This window comes from Neopelma chrysocephalum, unplaced genomic scaffold (genome assembly GCF_003984885.1).
Source record: "Neopelma chrysocephalum unplaced genomic scaffold, ASM398488v2 Primary Assembly neopelma1_70, whole genome shotgun sequence".
Classification (NCBI taxonomy): domain Eukaryota; kingdom Metazoa; phylum Chordata; class Aves; order Passeriformes; family Pipridae; genus Neopelma; species Neopelma chrysocephalum.
The window spans coordinates 415,956-436,981 of record NW_020897730.1 but is presented as its reverse complement, the minus strand read 5'-3'; the positions used below and the strand labels follow the sequence as shown (position 1 = coordinate 436,981).

Genomic DNA, 21,026 nt, shown 5'->3' with positions numbered 1-21,026 from the left:
CTGCGGGGCGGGCAGGGGGCGGGCGCGGGGCGGTGCCAGCCCGGATGGGCGGCCCCCCCATCCCGTCTCCTCCCCGCCCGCCGCGGAGCGTCCCCGCGGAGCGCGGCCCCCAGCGGGGGCACCGGCCGGTGCAGCGGCGGGCAGTGCGGACGCCGTGCGCTCCGTCCACCCTCGCCCGCCGCCCGGCTCGATCCCCACGCGCGGAGGGTGGGTGCCTCAGCAGCCCCCATCAGCACGGGCGGGGGGGATGGAGAGCCCACCATGGGGGAGCCGTCTGCCCAAACCCCCCATAACTGATAAAAATCCTAGGGCCACCACGGGACACCCTGCTGCAGGAGACCCCACGGCCGGGAGAGCTCCAGCCCCAGCCGCCTGCCCGGCCAGGGTGTGCCATGGAGGAGTCCCGCTCTTGCAACATAATCTTCCCTTTGGTTTGGTTAGCCCGGCTCTGAGAACAGAAGGGCCTGCAGCAAATACGAGCTATTATGTATGAGTAATGCTTTGCTCTTTATTTATATGCAGCAGCCAAATAACAAGAAGCTGTCTTGTAATTTCTTGTTGGGATTGCTCGAGTACAGTCGCAGACTAATGAGAAAGTTGGTCTCTGTGTCACTACTATAGCTTCTCATGTCATGTATCATATCCTTGCCAGAAAGAAAAGAAATTCCAGTGTTGCAGAGAATGGCACTTCATCAGGATTTGGATAAATGCTCGACAATAGGGGAGCGGTATGTACTAATGCAGTAAAATATGTACACACCTGCTTTAATTATTTGACAAATCATTTCTAGAGTTTGGATCAATTAAACCAGTATATAATTATCATTATTATTATTATTACATTATGCCATCTAGCAGATTACTGGGGAACTGCAAGTAACCACAGTGACCAGCTGTTGCATGGCCAGGCTAAACTGGCTGGGGCAAACTGTCTGGGCCCCTCAGCATGAAGCCCAGCACACACTGGGCTGCCCGTTTGAGCTTGGCACCGTGCTGAAACGAGCCCTCTTGGACAAAGTCCCACTGGGACCTCACAAGAGGGCAAGTGAGGGGCTGCAGTTTGCCCTGTTCGCAGTGCCTGGCAGCAGCCCACCCCAGTTGGGGAGTCTCTGCTCTTGGTCCTGATGCAGACTGAGTGCCAGGCACCGCCCTGGGAACCCCCACGATGCTGTCAGTGTGAGGGCAGGGGAAGCTATGTGCTGTGCTGCAGCCTGTGGCAGAGAGCTCCTGCCAGCCTGTGGGACCATCCCGCTGCGTGGTAGGGAGAGAAAGGCTTCAGTTTGTACAGCTGATTCATTTCACCTCCAGTAGCATCCAATGTGCTTTTCCTTTGTCTCCTTTGTCTTGCAAGGTGAAAACAGAAGATGCTGCTATGCACATAAATCCAATGGCTTAAGGTGACATCTGACACCTACACATGGTGTGGCACTCCTGTGGTTCCTTCTCCCCTCGAGGTGTCCTGCTGAACCACAGCTCCTCAGACCCATGCCTGCCCCATGCTTCTTAGCAGCTGCCACCTGCCTGAGCAGTGCCTGCGAGCTGCAAAGCTGAGAGCAGCCCCAGCCACTCCTCTGAGACGCGTGGGTATGGCAGTCTCCCCGTGGGAGAGGGAGTTGCCTTGCCAAAGCCCTGCCTGCCTCCAGCTCTAGGCAGAGGAACCTGTTTTGGGCCTCAGGCTGGAGGCTCAGCAGGCAGGTGTTTGCTCTGGGTGGGATGGAGCGGGCAAGGAGCCCCCCACACCTTCCTGCAGTGCTGCTTCCTGAGGGAGAGTAGAGCTGGGGGGCTGGTGCTGCTACACAGACACTTCTGATAATGATGCCCACAGAGCTGTTTGCAGAGTCACACTGGGCTCTGCCATCCCAATTGAAGTGATCCATGTTCAGGAATGAAAACCCTAAATTTTCACAGCATGGCTTGCACAGGCTAGTGAGCCCCATGTCTCTCCAACAGCCCTTGGGCACACCTGGCTGCAAACCCCAGTGGCGAGTAAAGTGAGGAGGAGCGCTGACCCCCTTGCCCTGCCCACTGCCTCCCCAGCCCCAAGGCAGCAGCACTACCAGTTCTGCATTGCCTTCTGGGGTGGAGGTTTGCTTATCAGCCCCTCAGAGACCCACTGGGGACTCCAGGTGGTGACTAGGGAGCAGCAGCACTCTTAGCATGCCTGCCTCTTGGAAGTGCAGCTTTAGGGAAGGCGTCTTATAGTTACATCCCTATTCGAGGATGGAATCTGTTTCAGCTCAGTTCCTCACCATGCTTGCTCACCAGTCAGTGTACCAGACCATTGCAGCCTTTCTTGCTTTGTTAATGGGCCTAGTTATCTTCAGGTTTGTCTCTTTCCTGCTGTGTGGCAACTGCTTCAGTTCTGGACGTGGATGATTGCCACATGCTTCAGCAACTGAAGAGCATATTGCAAATTGTGATGGTCTGTGATAGCAATTCCTAAACAAAATGCTGACTACTCCGAGCCCTGTGCTGAACTGAGGAGTTGTGCCACAGCCTTTGGATGAAATCTGGTAGGAGGGAGCAGCCCAGCTAAGTTTGGGGCACCTGCTCCAAGTGTGGGGCTATTCCAGTGGCGTTGGATGTCTGTATTTCACTGCCAGGAGGAGAAGCTGAAGCACAAGCCTTGCAGGGTCAGGACATGCTGGCAGCACCCGTGATGTGTAGGACATGCACGCTGGGGGCTTATCTGCACGGCACTGTAGCCTGGGGGAGTGCAGCAGCCTGCTCTCTATTTATGCAATATCCCAGCAGCGACTGAGCATCACCTGCCTGGTGTGCACGCATAGAAAGCCTGAGCAAGGCGTGGGAAAGTCTGTAAGATACCATCTCTGCCCTGCAGCCCAGCACCGGCAGCACAGTGAGTGCTGCACTTGGCCCTTGGCAGACCCCACTCCCTGGCCCACTCCATCCTTCTCTTGCCCTGCCCACTCCGGTCTGCACTGGAGCCTGTAGGCTCTGGGGTGCATGGTGCCCCTCTGGGGCACAGACAGGTGGCCAGCTGCCCACCACCTCTGTTAGAGGGGGATCACCAGGCTGCCCATGCTGGATGCCCTGCAGCCGTGTGGGGAGATGCCAGGGCCTGTCTGATGGGTGACGGTGAAACCCTGCAGGGAGCAGCCCCACTTCAGGGATGACTTTTGTACCTAGCAGCTGGAATTGGAGCTGCTGTGGGTCTCTGATTGGGGAGAGTAGTGGGAAGAGGTGCTGGGGAAAGTTGATATGACAAAACCAAAATAATTCATGGGAATGTACCGATTTTGTCAGTGTATGAAAACTTATCAGGTTTTCTCCTCTCATGTAGCAGGAGAACTTGTTGTGGTGCAGCAGCTGAAGTGCAACAGTCAAAGTGAAACGTTGCAAACCGGCATTTCGGTATTTTCCAAAACAAACTATTTCAGAGGCTCTATAACTATGCTAAATGTCAAAGTTTTCACTTTTTGTTCTGAATCGGGACAAAGGAAATGCTGAACTGTCAGGATTTTTCATGGAGCAGAAAGACTGAGCAGCTCCTGAGCCTCACAGGCCATCAGAGGGGGCAGGTGAGGTGCCATGGCCCCCAGTCCTTGGCCAGCAACCGCAGATGGCTGCCTGTCACCAGGAGTGGGGACAGCCTGAGATGAGTTGGCAGGGCAGGGGACAGCATCACCTGCTCAGGGAGAAGGGCCCTTAACAACCTTTAATGGATGCCTCATGTCACCCCTGCTGCCCTCCTGCCTCTCTGAAGGGGAACAGCACCCCAATCCTGCAGACAGTGTGCCCTGGTAGGGCTCCAGGGATGGGGCTGGGGGCACAGGCAGTGCCAGGTGGTGTGAAGAATGTGGGAGGTCCACATACCAGCAGCCCTGGATCTGTTGGGTACACCAAGGATGATGCCAGTATAGCTCAGGGTGCCACAGCCCAAGGGCAGCCCTGGGGCCAGGGCTCTGCCTCTCAGCAGGGCCATGCTGGTGGTGGCACACCTCTGCCGTGGTTGTTTTTCAGTCACCGAGGGCGGCACACCCTGCTTCCTGCACAGGCAGCTGCGGTGCTTCCTGCATCCACAGCTATAATTAGAAGGGCAGTTGGTGTCCAGTGGTGCAGAGCCCTCCCTTGGGGTCACGGCAACCTTGGGGGTGCTTGCTGGGTGGTATTGTGCTGGGCACCTGTCCTCCCACCATGCTGCCAGCCAAGGGGCACAGAGGTGGTGTTGGGGCAGCATCCTCCGCTCAACGCCCCATCTGGGGGGCTGCCACTATGGGGTCATCCCTGTCCATGTGGAAGAACAGCAGCAGGCAACAGGGATGAGTCTGCCCAGGCAGAGCTGGCACACTGGGAGCTGGAGAAATCCCATCAACTTCCCATCCGGCACTTTGTGCCTTCAAAGATGCAGGCAGCTCTCTCTAATTAACTTTTCCCCACCCTGCCAGGAAAGAAGGTGATTTTATCTTCATAGAGCTGGTAGAAGAGCCAGAGTCTAAAAAACTCGCCTGAGGCCCCCAGCAGGGTTAGTGCCTTCTCAGGGCTCAGCCTTGGCCAGGCAGCCCTGCTTCAGAGCTTCCCCAGCATGGTGCTCTTTCTAAAGGGGACCATGACCTTCACCAAAAGATGGGGAAGCTTGCAGAACAAGCTCCCTCTTTTCCTACAGTGCCAGTCCATTTCTGAGTACAGCTGGAAAGAAAGGGGTTCAAGCAGCTGCAGTTGTGCACAGAGCAAAATTGTCTTGGTGTTCTTGCAGGGGTGCTTTCGGGGATGTTTCTTAATGAGTCTGCTTGTCAGGCTGAGGCTGGCGGTACCGCTGAATCAAGCATTGTGAACCGACATGAATAATGAATAGCCATGACATGAATATTTTAGAGAGATAGTCCTGAGATCTCCCAGTGCTACCTTAAAGGAAAATGGAGGAAAAGTTGTCCAGAAAGAACGATGTTTCCTTTAGGCAAAAACACACTGTTATCGTTGGCTTTTGAAAAAGAGCTGCTGCTGCTAAGTAATTCTCAGGATTTGCATCAAAAACTGGAGCAGTGGTTTGGCTCCAAGGCAGAAATTGGGAGGGAAGCCCAAGTCAATGATTACAGTGTGCTGGAAGGACAGCAGATTTTACTTTGTCTATGCAATGGTTTTGTGAGAAGTCCCAAAGCTATGGCCACCCTCCAACGAGCCAGCAGTGCTGGGCATGGTTAGTGCATTTCAAAGGAGTTATGAGAGGTTTGGTGATGCACAGGAGTGCCTGCTCTCCCAGGATAACATTTCACTCCAGCCTGAGCACTTCTGTCAAAGAGCTGAGTTGTATAAACAAGGTCCAGCAGCAAAAATTGTGTTCATTTTGCATGCCATAGTAGCTGCTGCATCATATGGGAATGGGCTGCAAATCAACAGGTTTATCAGACCATAGCAGCATGCCCCTCTCCTCCACGCTCTCCTTGACTGGCTGCGCTTTTGGCATGCACACTCTGGTGCCAGGCTGCTCTGTGCAGCTCTTGTGACAGCATCTGTACTTCAGTGGCCCTTTTCACTGTGTGTGAATAATCCATGCACAAATGACTTCTAGGAGCAGCAGGTTGTCGTGTTCAGGTAAGACCAGCAGCAGCCCGTCTCGCTCAGGTAGGCACAGCAGAGCAATGGCAGAGGGATTAGAAACATGGCAATTGCAAATAGGCAATTACTACTCTAGCCAAGTCTCCGATGTCTCTGTCACTTGGATCACCCAATCTGTATCTCCTTCAGCACTGCTCTGCTCAAAGCAATCCTTGCTGTGCTGCTCGCATCAGCAGACACAAATAATTCCTCAGTGTTTATGAAGTGCCCAGAAATGTATCTTTTACAAGAACGCAAGCAACTTGGGCATTTCTTCAGCAGCTCCCACAAAGGTGGTAGAAAACACCTGCAGTGACTGTCCCTGAAGCACTTCAGTCTGGAAATGGGGAATGGTGTGGGAAAAAAGGGCAATGTGTGGGAAAAACATGCCAATCAAAATGCACAGGTCTTTGTTCTTCAAACCTCAAACCTCACTGCCCTCAGGATGCACAGAGGGTTGCAGGTGGTGAGGCAAGCGTGAGCCTCCTTTTCCCACTGCAACAGCACTTCTGCCTGTCCCCAAGTGTCTGTTTCCAGTTCAGCCATCGTGGCTGCCTGTGTCCCATGGAGGTCCATCCAGCACTCTGTACTGGTGGAGTCACCAGCCGAGGGCCACGGTGATGCCGAGGCCATGCTATGGGGCTGTGCTGATGGGATCATAGGCACGTTTTGCCCATGGTTGGACAGCCTGGGAACAGCACTGCGCGTGCCTCGGCTGTGGGGTTAGAAGTGCTGCCAGACCCAAGGCGTGGGGAACGGCCAGGCTGGCTGGCTGCTCTGGCTGGTGATTATGCATTGTAGAGGCAAGGTAACTTTTAACTGAAGTACAAAAGAAAGACAATAATGAGCACTTTTATTACTGCCTTGGTGCCCACATAAAGACTTGAGATGGTTTTATTAAAGATGACGTGCTTAGAAATGAGTTTACTAAATCTCTGCATGCTGTCTGCAGCCTACCAGCCTTCCACTGAAGCACCTCGCCTAAATGAAAAGCAGACCGCTGAGTCCCCTTTCATCTCTTTTATTTGCCTTATGAAGGAAAGGAGGGGCCAGACCAGGCGGGTGATGGTGGCAGGGCCTGGGATAAGCATGGCAAAGGTTCAGACGTACTTGGGAAATTTATGCCACACAGTTGCTGGCTTTGAAAAGTAGAATAAAGGAAAAACTGTGTCTTCCTAATGGATGTTTATCATGGGGAGGCATCACGTAGTGCAGAGCAAGAGAAAAGACCACTCCTTCCTGCGGCATTGTACATGGTGCCATGCTGTTGGTGGCCAGCTCCTGAAGTTAAACTTTGCCTGCCTCTGTTTTCCAGGGATTAGCCAGGTTTTTCTCCAGTTACAACTTATACACATTACAGAGTTATACTCAAAACTGTCTGGCCTTAACCCAACAACCATAAAGGAGAAATGGTTCATAAATCAGTTCAGTGAGCAAGTACAGGTTGAGTTGTTTATTAATTTAACCTTCTCTCCCGTCTTGACCCAGACTGGCCGCAATGGCTGCTGCTGAAATCTGTTCAATGGTTCCCTGGCTGGGCAGGCAGTGTTCTCTGTCTGGCAAAGATGCCCAGACTCTGGCTAGATTTTGGCAGCAACCTTGTAGCACAGCTGCTGCATCCAGGTTCCCTCTTTGTCACTGTCATTCCTGACATACACTTATTTACTCTATTGGGATGATGGAGATGGGGATCCTGCACTGGGCTGGGTGTGTTACAGGGTGCAGGTGGTTTTGCCCAGAGGGATACACAAACCCCTGCCCCCATGGCTGGCTGCTGGGCAGGGTTTCGCACGCCTTGCTGCTGGAGTGGTTTGTTTCCCGGAGATAACATCTGCGCCGGGCGGAACCTGCGAGTGAAACCGGCCCCGCTGCCGGCGGCACTGCCGAGGGCTGGGCTGGGGCTGGCAGGGCTGGGCTGGGGCTGGCAGCCCTGCGCATCCCCCGATTGCCAGTGCCTCGTGCTGCAGCACCGACCTTGGGGTGGGGGTCAGCCGTGCCCCTGGGTTTATTAGTAGTGGGGCTGGTGGCTGCTGTGGGAGAGGGTTAGAGCTTGACCTGGGAAGGGGAGCGCAGGAGAAATGTGCGTCTGTGCTGAGTGCCACAGGGAGGGAGGAAGGGAAGGAAGTATGGAAAGATGGGTGGATGGTAGATCACACAGAATCACAGGATCAATTAGGTTGGAAAAGACCTCCAATACCATCGAGTCCAACCTATGACCTAATACCACCATGACAACTAGTGCTCCATCCAGTCTTTCCTTAAACACCTCCAGGCACGGTGACTCCACCGCCTCCCTGGGCAGTCCATTCCAATGTCCAATCACTTTTTCTGTGAAGAAAATTCTTCCTAATGTCCAACCTAAACCTCCCTTGGCGGGGCTTAAGACTATGTCCTCTCATCACTGACTGGATGGATGGACGGGCAGTGGGGGTGGACGGACAGACAGACAGGCAAGGTAGCGTGTGGACGGACAGGCAGGGCAGCAGTGGATGTGCGCCGGGTGGGTGGGCAGTGGGCACATGGAGCGATGGCGCGGCCGGCCGGACACGGGGATGCGGTGCCGGCGCGGTGTCGCCGCTCGGCGGCGGGCGCGTGGAGCGCGGCCCCGCCGGCCCGGAGCGCTGCGGGGCGGGCACGGCGGCGGCACCGGGCGGCGGAAAGGGCGGGGGAAGGGGATGGTCCGCCCGCCTCTTCCGGCGGCGGTGGCGGCGGCACATGGGCAAGAAGCGGGGAACGGGGCTTGGGCGCTGCCTGCAGCGGCAGCGCGGCCTGGAGCGCCGCGGAGCCTCCTCCTCATGGGTACGGCGTGGGGGCTGAGGGAGCGGGAGGGAGGCCGGGGCGGCCCGGGCTGACGGCGCTGTCTTGTCCCGGCAGCTCCACGCCAGCGAGGTGGCCGCCGAGCGCGGCCCGGAGCTGCGGTCGGCGCCCGAGCAGAGCCCGCTGGAGGAGTTCCTGGCCACGGCCGAGCTCGCCGGCACCCGCTTCGTGGCCGGTGAGGGGCTGGGACGGGACCGGGGCTGAGGGGGTAGATCCAGGGGCTGAGGAAGGGATCCCGGGGCTGGGGACCAAGATGGAGGGCCGGGATCGATTTTGGAACGGGGGAGTGGGAGTAGGAGTAGATATGATCTGATCTGTAGGGCTGACAATGAGTTTGCCGGGCGGGGATCTGGGGGACAGAAGATGGGGTCCTGAGCCAGGGCTGGGGGGCAGCAGGGACAGGGTGGGGTGGCAGGAGTCAGCAGGGCTGGGGACAGGGTGGGGTGGCAGGGGCAAGCAGCGCTGGGGACAGGCAGGGCTGGGGATGGGTGGCTTTGGATGACCATCTCTCTCTCCGGCAGAGCGTCTGAATGCCCAGATCGTGTCTGCCCAGAGCTGCACGGGCCTGCTCACAGCCCAGGAGGCTCAGCGCATCCAGCAGCTGCACCAGGAGAACCAGGAGTTCCTGCGCATCCCACGGAGGCGAGTCCTGCAGGGCTGGGCCTGGATGCCCCTTGGCTGAGTGGGCTCAGCCCCTTGGTGGCTCAAGCCTGAGGAGAGCCCTCTGCTTTGTCAGTACCCTGTTCTTGGGGAAGCCACTAACTAGCCTACATGAGCCTAGTAACCACATGGAACCACAGCACAGGTGCCAGCCTGCCATGTGAGTGCTCCCAGTGACAGCCTATCTGGCCTGATTGTGGAGGTTTCCTGCTGAAAGTTTGGCACTCCTGGAGTTATTGCATCCAGGCTGCCTGATAAGCCTTTCCAGAGCTCTGTGCATGGCAAACAGGGAGATTATTCCCCTGTCTTTAAGACCCTACAAATCTTAGCTTGAGAAAGGAGCTTTGTGTGATCTCAGCTAATAGAGTTTGTAGGGAACAAGGAAAGAAGGTGTACTTAAAGCTGCTGAAAACAGGTGTGCTTGTGTCTGAACTATAACTGTCCTGGCATAGCTGAATGTATTGTGTTTGTGCTCTTTATGTTTCCTGCAGTAATGTATCTGGTTTGAGTGCTGTTTCTGACCACTCACTTCAAAATATGCTTGTTACAGGCCACGCTGGGATAGGACAACCAGCGCAGAGGACTTGAAGCAAGCGGAGAGGGAAAGCTTTCTCGAGTGGAGGCGACAGCTTGCCCAGTGAGTGTGCTGCTTGTGTCTGGATAAGTAGCTGGTGGCATTTAGAGACACAAGAAGCAGTGGGTTGTATTTATCCTTGCTGGACCAATAAAATTAACATCTCCCTGTACTTGTCCTGGAAGGCTGGACGTCTCAGCCACAATCTTTGTGGTGAGCTCTGCAAAGCTGTCTTGTGCGTGTGTGTTCTTTTAAAATTCTTCAGGATGGCATGTGAGGTTCTGCATTTGCTTGTGAATGCAGAGGAGCACTGGATGTGTTTTCTAAGAGCAGCAGTGCTGCTCTGAATAGCAGGCAGTACTGCCAGCCTGTGTACAGCAGTTTGTGCTGGTCTGGTGCTACATCCTCTGGCTTGGAGAGTTGTATGGTATCTGCTCACGCCCTGCAAACCCACACTTGCCCTAAGTAAAGTTGTTCAGGTGGTGGTAACAGCAAGTTAGAGGTTGTATAGAGCCATTTCAGGTACCATCCCCAAATTCATTACCTTTTCCAAGTGGTACTCAATTGAGTAGTAACAGCTGGCACTTGGGATAACTTCTGTCAATTATTGTGTCTCTGAAATTTCACAGGCAGACTTTTGATTAGTTTTTGTTCTTTCCATCCCTTACCACTTCTCCATTGGCATGATCAGGAGCTGTTGTGTCACTGCTGAAGCAGTGCCACTGACAGCAGTTTACCTGGTGCTTGATCTGTTTGCAAAACCAGCAGAAATAAAACCTATATATGAGTCTGGTTTGAGACATCTCTCTAAAACTAAAGCCTCCTAGACCTAAGGAAAAACTAGTAGTGTGCTTACTGCCTGACATGGACCACGTGACATCTTTTTTTTGTTTGTTTTGCCTTAGCCTTGAGGAAGAGAAAAAGTTAATTCTAACCCCATTTGAACGAAACTTGGAATTTTGGCGTCAGCTTTGGAGAGTCATTGAAAGAAGGTAAAGTATTTTGCTATTGCCTTTTAAAAATGTAGTGTTTAATGAACTGAAGCTTTTGAGTCAGGCTTCAAGTGTCTGAGCACAGGAAAAACAAGTTAGTAATGTTTTGTTATCAGCACTTGAAGTGATTTTGTTTCAAAGTGATCAAAATGTGATGTGAAGAATGGCAGCTGCTTAGTGGTGCCTGTTAGTTTTCAGCGCTGTGATCTGCAGTGGTTTGCTCTAAGTCTCTGAAGATTCTTCAGATGCTGCTGCTCTTCCAGTAGCTTGTTGTGGGAGGTCTCTTTTGAGAATGTGTCTTAGTCTCTTACCGAGATTAACCCCTTCTCCTCTTTCCCAGCCACACAGCTGCAGCTGTTCAGGGGCAGGAGGCAAGGGAGATGAACTAAATGTTGGGAAAGAAGGAATCTCTTGGTCCTTGGCCCTTTGCTATGCAGAGAAGTTGCAGCAGTGCACAAAAGACAACAGGCTGTCATATCACAGGAGTAGCTTTGTTTGCTCTGCTGAGCTGTAATACAATAGGAGTGCTATCTGCTACGTTAATCTAACTGGGGCATTTAATTTCACTAGTAATTAAGTTTGAGATCATCTCGTCTGATTTTCCTAAAATTGAAAAATACTTCACTAGTGAGGTCATGATGAGCTGGTCCTTTCACAGAAGGGGCTTTGTACTGGGTGCTGCTGGGCTTTTGACTGGGAGAGTGCTGATTGGGAGCATCCACTGTAGGGGATCATGACAGGGAGTGTGAGTGTACTGGATGTTTTGAGGTGGCTGGAATGTGTTATTAATGCCTTTCTGCTCTTGTTGAAGCTTTTTATTTTGTGTAGAGTGAGGATGCTGTCTTGGAAAGGAGTGGAAAAATCATTCAGTCCCTTACCTTGCCAGACAATTTGATCTGTTGTCAGCCTTTTCATGTGTTTGCTTCAGAATAGTTCCCAGCAGTGTGATTCAGTAACTTCTCTGTATCCCATCCCAGTACCATGGTGTCAGCTTTCTCTCATATTGATCTCTGAATTTCTGTAACTGTGCAGTACCTCTTTGTACCCATGTGGCTTATTAAATTACTCCCTTGGGGTGGTTATTGATTTATTTTTTTTATATGTAACCAACTGCCTAGTGAGGCTTGAAATTCTTCCATTCAACCCTTCGTGTTCTGAAGGTGTCCTGAGTTAACAAAAATCCCTGCCAAACAAATAGAATCAGCATGTGGCAATCAGTGTTTTAAACTACCTACCTGCAGAAGCTCTAGTGGTAGAGGCCGTAGTTAAATTTTCCCTGTCCTTTTGAGAAAAGAAGCATGAATGCCTGTGGGATCTGAAGCCATTGCATATAATTGATATGTAGAACTGATGAGTCTTGCTCAAATATGTGGTGGCAACCTGGTGTCTGGGTTTCGAAACTGTTTGCTAAAAGCAGGTTGTAAGGCCTTCCTTGCATGGGGGAGCAACATGTCTTGTTGGAGTCTAGGGCTATTTTTTCACTGTTTTATGCTTTTTATGACAAGAAGAGCACAAGGAAATTTTGAAAATGCCTGATATCAAACACTTAAAATCTGCAGGTTGTTTGTGGGAGACTTTATAGATCTTGTTCCATGCAAAGGGGACAACCATGTTCTAGAATATCTCACTGTGTAGGAAAACCACCTCGTCTTTCTTTCTGTAACCGCCCCACCACAGCTGGGGATGAGAACAGACAGAAATAAAGTTGTGTTATCACAGTTTTTAGTACCATTCTAAAGCACAGAATGCCACTGCTCTGGTTCTTGCTTGCTGAGTGTTTCTGGAGGGTAAATGGATTGGCAAAACTGGCGTGTTTCCTTCCCACTTGCCAGCTGTACAGGGGAATGAGCTAAGTGAGGAGAAAATACTGTACAGCAGTACTGGCTTGTAGCCTGGCTGTTGAGATGCTTTGTTATTCAGTAAACATACTTGGTAGGATAATACAGTTAAAACTATTAAAATTCCAAGCAAAACCTAAAAGCAAATAATTGCTGTGCCTTGCTGCTTCCTTTAAGGCAAAGTAAGGAGGAGTATTTATGGGGCTTTCTTTCACTTTTGCAGTGACATTGTAGTCCAGATAGTAGATGCTAGAAACCCCCTTCTGTTTAGATGTCAAGATCTGGTAAGTAAATCACTTTTTTGAATGTTATCTTAGTTATATATCATAAGGTTTACATAATTTATTTTTTGTTTAATGCATTCAGCCACCTTGAAACTGTTCTACTGTTGTACCTAAGTGGATATCTTATTAATTTATGCAAGTATTACGGCACAAACTTATTTTTGTTTGATGTCTTTTGATATTTCACACAGGATGTTGTGGATTTAGAGGCAATTCTGCAGACATTATATTGCAGATATTATATTACCCACTAAAAGTGTCTTCACTTAAAGGAATTGTTCTGTGTAAAAACATAGTGGAATGAACGTGAGTGAGAATTACTGCACTGAAAGCAAAGAATCAATTATTGAAGTGACAGCTTTGTAATGACAGACTATAGAACACTGCATCAATGAGACATTAAATTGCTCAAATAGTTATCTTGGAGTTCCTGCTGCAGGGTGCTGATTAATATCTTGTCATAGCTCTAAGCAGACAAGGTGTTTGCACACGTGGCCAGCAACAGGCTGTGTTGTGGTAGTTGCATGCTCCAATTTGTCCTTGTAGTTGTCTGCTAAACACCAGTTCCACCTAGCCCAGGGGATGGTAAGCTGGGCTACACTCGTGTGGAGCTTGTCTTGCTGCTCTTGTATTACCTTGGGGGGAAGAGGAGTTGAAACTAGAGTATGGACTGATCCTTCTCTTTTTTTTTTTTCAGGAAAGTTATGTTAAGGAAGTCAGTAATGACAAGGAGAACATGATCCTGATCAACAAAGCAGATTTGCTGAGTGAGGAGCAGAGGGCTGCTTGGGCACAGTTCTTTGAGAAGGAGGGTGTGAAGGTGGTGTTCTGGTCAGCATTGGCAGAGTGTAAACGGCTGTCTGGAGAAGCAAAGGTACTGTGGGTGAGCAGCTCAAACTAGGTGTGTGCTGGCTGCTGCTGGTAACTTGCTTTGCAGCTGTGCTTGTGATAGACTTGAGCACCTTTCTAGGAAAGGCGCTGTCCTCACTGTCCTTGTTTCGGGGAAGGATTGTTTTAAAGACCTGTGCAGCTATAAAACAGCATTTGAATGATCAATTCAGAGACAAAAGTGAGGAGACTAAAATGGTGAACAAAGTGCAGAACACAGAAACAGCCCTTGTAGACCTGTTTGCAAAATCTTAACTCATGTAAAGAATTGGAAACCTTTCCAAGAGGGTGCTGTGAGGGATGGGATTATCTCTACAGAATTTTTTTCTCTCCCAGAGAGGGGAGATGTTTCTTAGAGAACCTACAGTACTTGAAAGCCCTTTTTTTTGCTCAGTGGAACAAACTGAGTTACTGCCCCAAGTTATGTGTTATGAGTAGGTGCTACTTTCATCTGTTACAGCCAGCCAGCTATGGAATATCTCATATCCCCTTCCAAAAATACCTGGTTTACAGTCCTTGCATAAAATGTTTTTACAGACTGATTTAAAAGTAAGACTGAAAATGTTAGTTCTGTTCTCTTTTTATGGGAAAGAAAGGTCAAAAAGCCATGAACAGTCCCTCTTGGAATACTTTTGTCATTCTCCTGAAATGAGCTAGTTATGTCTACATCATACTTAAGACCCCTAAAAAAAACTATGTGATGTAAGCAGTGAATTGTCAGCCCTTGGGATGTGGCTGATGAAAATACGGTTGCTCGCACTGCAGCAACTGCAGTGAGCAGCAAGGCTTAGTGCTGTCTTTGCATTTCACCTCTGGAATGCTGTTCACACAGGAACGGGATGCTGAAGGTGTAGCAGAGCACCTGAGTGATTCTGAGGATGAAAGCTCCAGTCAAGAAGACGACAGCACAGCACAAGGTAGCGCAGAAAGCACATCCACAGACAATGCTTTGCAAACTGTAAACCAAGTTCTGCTTAGTGATGATGACAGCAGTGATGAATATGAAGACTGTGAAGAAGATGAAGAGGAGGCCTGGCAAACCTGTTCTGAAGATGAAGATGGGGACAACATCAATGCTGTTGCTCCAGAGAGGATGGGAAACAGGACTGATGGTGCTGCAGTGCAGCATGTAGTGCAAGAGCAGAACAGGAATGTCAGGAACTTCAGCCATCTAGTACAGAGAGATGAGCTGCTGGAGATATTCAAAACCATGCACGATGGACCAAGGGTGAAGGATGGGGAAGTAAATGTTGGGCTGGTGAGTTGGACTTTGTGCTTTAATGGAACTTGTTTAATCTAAATTTTAATTCCATATGCCTCTATAGCTAAAATTTGTCCTGTAGCCTGGCTTCCCATAAGGCTTTAAAAACTAGCAAGCACAAACCACTGGAGCTCAGTGTTCTCCACTGCTTGCCCTGGTTTTTTAGTACACTTTATTGGAGTACTTTTGTGTCAGAGCTCTGTCAGTCTTCTGGCATCACCCTGCCTGATACCACTGTTATCATTCCACTTCTTTGTCATCCAGGTGGGTTACCCTAATGTTGGCAAAAGTTCAACCATCAACACAATCCTTGGAAACAAGAAGGTGTCAGTATCAGCTACACCAGGCCGTACAAAACACTTTCAGGTATTGCTAACAAACAGCATCCATCTTCTTTGTTATTTCTTTTTCCCCAGTGGAAGGGAGCTTCATTTTGAGCTAGTTGCAACCACATGCAGTCACTGAGAACTCTGCCAACCTGAACTCTGGCCAGCAGAGTATGTTGGAGAGGGGTGGTCTCGATGTATGGAATTTTGGAACTTTGGTTTTTGCTTCCAAACTCTTGCTACAGTGTGAGTCACTTATGAGAGCTGCTGTGCAATGGGAGATGCTTTTCATCTCCTGATTTTATTTAGGTAGCTTGTCCCTTCTTTTTTCAACACCTATCAAGAGGAGAGAAACTTTTTAAAGTGAGTGTTTCTCTGAATAGCTCAAGGTCAAGGTTTCAAACCACCCTTCTTGTTCACATCATTGCTGTGAATGAGTCTAGTTTTGCTGCCGCTTTTATATTGATCAAACTTTAATTTGGAGGTAGCAACTCCAGTGCTATAATGTGGGACCATTGTGGGATTTGCACTTGCTCAATCTCCTACCTGTTTCAAAACACAGTTAAATGTTTCTGGAGTGCTTTCTTCTCTCCCATTAGACTGGAGAGCTGAGGGTCCCGTCTGGACAGCTTATTTAGGAATTTTGGAAGTTCTGTGGTCTTCCACATCTGATTTCCTTAATTCATCACCTGGGGCCAGCAGGGCAGATGTCTGTGTTAGTAGAATTTCTGCATCCATGTTTCATTTATGCATTTGATTTGGTTTTTTTGTTCCTGTTTCCTCCATGGACACTGACTTGCCATTGTGAACTAATCGGTTATTTTCATGTAGACCCTGTATGTGGAGCCTGGCCTGTGCCTTTGTGATTGCCCTGGTCTGGTGATGCCATCTTTCGTCTCTACCAAGGCAGAAATGATTTGTTCTGGAATTCTGCCTATAGACCAGATGAGGGACCATGTCCCACCTATTTCTCTAATATCCTTTGCATGGGGTTCGTGGGAGTGTCTGCAAGGGCTGGACCTGGAGGATGCCAAGTAGCATGTTCCAGCCCTGCTAGCAGCACATGTGCTCATGCCTTGAGGGCAGTGGGACATACTGGATAAAACAGCCCTGCTGTGTTGGTCTTTTCCCACCTCATTTCAACTTTGTCTTATTGTCAGGCTTGTTTAATTTTTCTGGTTTGCAACAAAATCCAGAAGTCATTCTTCACGTGTGCTCTTGGAGTGACGAAGGGGCAAGGTTACTTGTGTAGCTGAAAAATCACCAGGTGGTTTCCTTCACTAGCTTACGTTTGCCAGCATATCCCACGAAATATTTTGGAAGCAACCTATGGAATAAGTATTATAAGGCCAAGGGAAGATGAGGATCCAGATCGAAAGCCAACAGCTGAAGAGCTGCTAACAGCATACGGATGTGAGTGATGATCCTCATAAAACCTGTCATCTACACTCTGTGCATGGTCCTGAACATGTTTTAAAGTTAGGCCCACTTTGGGTTTGTTGTGCATTGTGTTAGGACTTACCCTCTTCTCAGCAGGGCCTTTGTTAATGGCTCATCTCCTGTGTGTGTTTTGCCAGTCTCATCTGACAGGTGTAGATGGTGTGGAGGACATTGGTGAGATACCTGCCAGTCTATAGTGTGGTGCTCTTACCCTTTCAGATACCTCCCGTCAACTGTGTCTTGAATTAGACTTTGAAGAATGCAGCAAATTCTGATTCTCTGGCCTTAAAACAAAAATAAAAACCCAGCAGTTTTTCTGCTGGTAGGGAGATGTCAGCTTTCATCATTCCTTTCAGGTCAGGATGCTTCTGTGGTACCTCTACAGTCAGCAATATTGTCTTTTTTTCCCTGCTTTCCCCAACAGAAGCCTCTTTCTAAGGGAGTTTTTTTTGACAAAGGATACAAATGTGCAGTTTGGCAATAGACAAGAACATATTCATTCTCTTGTACTTACACAGAATGTACTTTGGATTTGCCTTCCAGATATGAGAGGCTTTATGACAGCTCATGGACAGCCAGACCAGCCGAGATCAGCTCGATACCTGTTAAAAGACTATGTCAACGTAAGTGCTTCCTACATCTGGGTTTTCTTTCCTGCTAGGAAGTGAATTGAAGGTTTCACTAGAGCACAATAAAGTGAATTCTGTTTCTTTGGATAAAGTCACTGTATATCAAAATACACTTTAAATTGGGCCGGTTTTATGTTTTAAAAGAATAAACTGAACTTCTCAAGCTGCTTAATATTAAAAAGATCCTTGCTTAACAATATGGTGCTAGCTAAATAAATAATCATATCTCTAAAATAACCAGCAGATATTTAGGAAACAAACCCATATTCTATAGCTGGACCAATATTTGGCACTAAGGACTGTAACTCTGAGTGTTGTAATACTGCATTTTTCTGCAGCATTCTTGGCAACTTATTGTTGAGAATTTCTTAATAGGATCCTCCAGTGCTCCTGAGAGTTTTGCAGTGTATTGTTTGCAGCTGGAAATGGTCCTTTGATGTAGAGGTGGAACAGTACTTTAACTTAGAAGTTGAGCCAGTTGTTGCCTAGGAGGAGAAATAAAATGTACTTACAGTTTGCCAGTGTGAGCCCCTGGACTTCGGGCCCTTCTTAGGTTTGGGGTTGTTTTCTTTCCTCTGTGTGTTTTCTCTCTGAGTTTCTCTGGTCATAACTGTGTCCATTGCTTTCACAGGGGAAGCTGTTATATTGCCACCCACCTCCTGGTATTGACCCAAATGATTTTCAGCACCAGCATCAAAGATGCCTGGAGACCAGAACTGTGCAGGCCCCTGGACAGGTGAAGCCTGAGAAGAATACCAAAGCAAAGCAGATTGAAAATGTGGTGGACAAAACGTTCTTCCACCAGGTAAGTTCTGGAGGAAATTTGTTCCATGAGTTTTTGCTGCAGTACTTGTTAGTAATTACTGAGAAAAAAAAGCCACCTTTGAGGATGGAGGTGTGCTGGGTTGAGTTAATGGTGCTAGATGCTGTGGGATCTGCATATAATTTCTACCTAAGAACTCTCTGTTCTTTTTATTATCTCCTAAATCACTGTGAATGTCCTAGGTGACTGACGGATTGCTAATGAGCTATGCATAGCTGATTTTTAAGAGGTCAGTAGGGTGACCCTTGTCATTATGGACCTAACATCAATCTTGAGCAAACAGGGGGGTGACTGTGAAGACAGACAAGGAGGGTGGAGTGACACAGCAACTGACCTGGAACGTGGTTTTGGACTAACAGATCCTTCAAATTAATGTTCCTTTCTTGAGCTGACATTTTTAGGGGATGTGATAAGCTTCTTTAAGACAATTGATTTAGTACTACCTGAAATCAGATGAAAAGAATATAAACTGATTTAAAATCCAATTGAGAAATCTCAAAAATAAGTAGAAAATGGGAATTTTTCTTAACTTGTATGATTCTTGTGAAGTCCCACGGGGATCTGTTTTGCCCCTACACTACTGAAAAAATGTATTAGTGACTTGTAGTGAAATGTGAAATCCATAAGCAATTAGGTCTGCATACCTGACAAAGATCAGAACAGGTGTTTAGCAGTGAAGAGGGTGTGTCAGACAGCTTGTTTCATTCTCTGTAGTTAGCTGGATATGAACACTATTTGTTTAGCACAGCTAAAGATAATAATGCATTTTGAAAACAAGAACTCAGGCTCTTTTCAAAATAACCTAGAAAACTGTGACCTGAAAAGAATTTTTGGGATTACCAGACTCTTCCTCTGTCTGCCCAAAGTGCTGGCACAAGCTGTGAGCCCCATCAGTGCTACCCACGCTCCAGACTTGAGCAAATTATTTTAGTCTGTGGCTTTCACAGATGCCAGATTTATTTTGCAAAGACGATTTGTTGTGTGCAAAGCAGAGGCTGTGAGAATCCATCCCAGTGCTGTAGCTGATGTCTGTCGCAGTGTCTCCTCAGTGTTCTGCCTCTGCTGGCAGCGGTGGGTGCTGGGGATCCGGTGCAGCTGCAGGCAGAACTGGAGCCTGCTGGCAGGTTTTGGCTGGGATGTGTGGTGTGACCTTCCTGCAGCTCTGGAGCGGGGGCTGAGCAGGTCCTGATGGGTTTGAGCTCGCCTGCGCCTGGTTTTACTGACATATTGCAGTTCCTGTGGTTAAATGTCTTCTCATCGGTCACTGGTGGTTGTGTCTGCTCTTGCAGGAGAACGTCCGTGCCCTCATGAAAGGGGTCCGGGCTGCAATGGGATACCGGCCTGGCAGCGGCCTCGTGCCTGTGACTGCATCCAATCCTGGGAATGTGGTAGGAAAGCCCTGGAAAAAACATGGAAACAGGAACAAGAAGGAGAAAATTCGCAGGATCACCAAGCACCTGGAGGCTTAGCTGGGGCACCAGTACTGGGCTTTTCCAGGGCAGGGACTGCACTGTCCCACAGGCCTTAATTGAGGGGTAAAATAAAAAGGATAAGTGGGCATCACTAGCTCACCTGGTAGTTCTGTGCTGTGGATTGGCCTGGGCAGGGGTAAGGGTGGGCTCTGGTAGTTGGAGCTCATCCCTTCTGGGAACAAAAGAGACCTGGCTGTTTGTGTTTTCTGGAAGCCAGCCCAGATGTTTGACTGCTGCTGAAACATCCTTTCAATGGGAGCAGATGGAGCCATGCGGGAGTGTTTTTTCCTTCCATAAAGGATGTATTTTATGGCTGTTGCAATCAAAGCAAGCCCTGTAAATCTGACTAAAATCTTTATAAACAGTTGAACTTCAATGAGTGATGTTTGTTACATTATGAGACACTATTGCTCATCTCCTTTTTTTTTCTGTCTTTAAAGCTGGTTTGTTAATTTGACAGAACACGTTAGTGTGTTGAAAAATGAGGTAAAGTGATCTTTATTGCCCTCTTCCTTCTCTGCTGTGCCAGACCTATTCTGTAGAATCTGGTACTGAAACCACTCCCAATTTCCCAGCTTGAGCAGAGCATGGCACACTGTGCAAGGAAAATGCTGCTTTTATGTCCTTCACGCTGAGCTGGTATCAGTTGTCTTTCTGTGTGACTTCCCACTGGTATTTTAAAACATTAGCTCCGTTTGACTGGCTAAATTTCTGGTGCTAATTTGTTCTTAAATATATTTGAGATTTTACTTCTTATATGGTGTCATGTTCTGTCTCATTGACCTAGTCACAGAAGTGTCTAATAACAAATTTTAATTGAGTACATGACTATTTGATGCTAAAAAGACTTTACTTGGGGTCAGACTTAAGTGAGATTTACTTCTTAGCTGCCCTGCTGAGAAAATGTTGGTCAGTTCTCTTCATTCCTAGTGCAGCACAGGGAGTAATGACAGGACTGGAAAGGCTCACAAAGACAAGGCGTGCTTTGTTTTTAGGTAGTGGTGTAACAGATGATTCTGGTCTCTGATACTAAAAAAGAGATTGCTGTCTTTTAATTTGTGCTTTCCAGGCCTTAAGTGTGGATGGAGAGATGAAAGCAACTGTGGAGCGAAGCCGCAGCAGATGTAGGGTGTGCAACTAAGCTGGTTTTGGCTTTGTGACCCTTTGTGTGTGTGTCCTTTACAGCCAGTTTGCGCTGTGTGTGCGGAGGGTCCCCTGACAGCAGAGCTCTTGGCTCCTGCTTCCCCTGAGTTGAATTCTTAATTACATCACTGCAAGGAAGATAATTCCCTATCTGCAAAATTAAAGCATAATTACACTAAATGAATATGGTCAATGGTATTTAAATCAATGTACTGTAACGGGAAGTAAATTCTTAGGAGAGACTATTTAATCTGTTTCTCCCGGCGAAGGTGATCTTTGCCTTTGTTTGCTGAAGAGGTTATGCCTTAGCCAAATCACTCTGA

At 48.7% G+C, this 21,026-nt stretch overlaps 1 protein-coding gene across 3 annotated transcripts in view; it reads left to right on the top strand.

Moving 5' to 3' along the window:
• Window positions 1-20,313, top strand: part of LSG1 (large 60S subunit nuclear export GTPase 1) — a 21,921-nt gene extending 1,608 nt beyond the window's left edge. Inside the window, exons 2-16 of one of the 3 annotated variants that reach the window (XM_027686050.1) lie at window positions 653-732; window positions 3,305-3,375; window positions 8,431-8,548; window positions 8,895-9,015; window positions 9,584-9,670; window positions 10,513-10,599; window positions 12,661-12,721; window positions 13,419-13,595; window positions 14,442-14,867; window positions 15,135-15,236; window positions 16,028-16,171; window positions 16,486-16,609; window positions 17,180-17,259; window positions 17,897-18,070; window positions 19,378-19,930. In XM_027686050.1, the coding sequence (XP_027541851.1) occupies window positions 708-732; window positions 3,305-3,375; window positions 8,431-8,548; window positions 8,895-9,015; window positions 9,584-9,670; window positions 10,513-10,599; window positions 12,661-12,721; window positions 13,419-13,595; window positions 14,442-14,867; window positions 15,135-15,236; window positions 16,028-16,171; window positions 16,486-16,609; window positions 17,180-17,259; window positions 17,897-18,070; window positions 19,378-19,557 (1,977 nt within the window). In that variant the 5' untranslated portion in view covers window positions 653-707 and the 3' untranslated portion in view covers window positions 19,558-19,930. Of the gene's footprint in view, window positions 1-652; window positions 733-3,304; window positions 3,376-8,268; window positions 8,356-8,430; window positions 8,549-8,894; window positions 9,016-9,583; window positions 9,671-10,512; window positions 10,600-12,660; window positions 12,722-13,418; window positions 13,596-14,441; window positions 14,868-15,134; window positions 15,237-16,027; window positions 16,172-16,485; window positions 16,610-17,179; window positions 17,260-17,896; window positions 18,071-19,377 lie in introns of those variants that run through there. The other 2 variants (XM_027686051.1, XM_027686052.1) reach the window with 2 other exon arrangements.
• The last annotated feature ends 713 nt before the right edge of the window (window positions 20,314-21,026 follow it).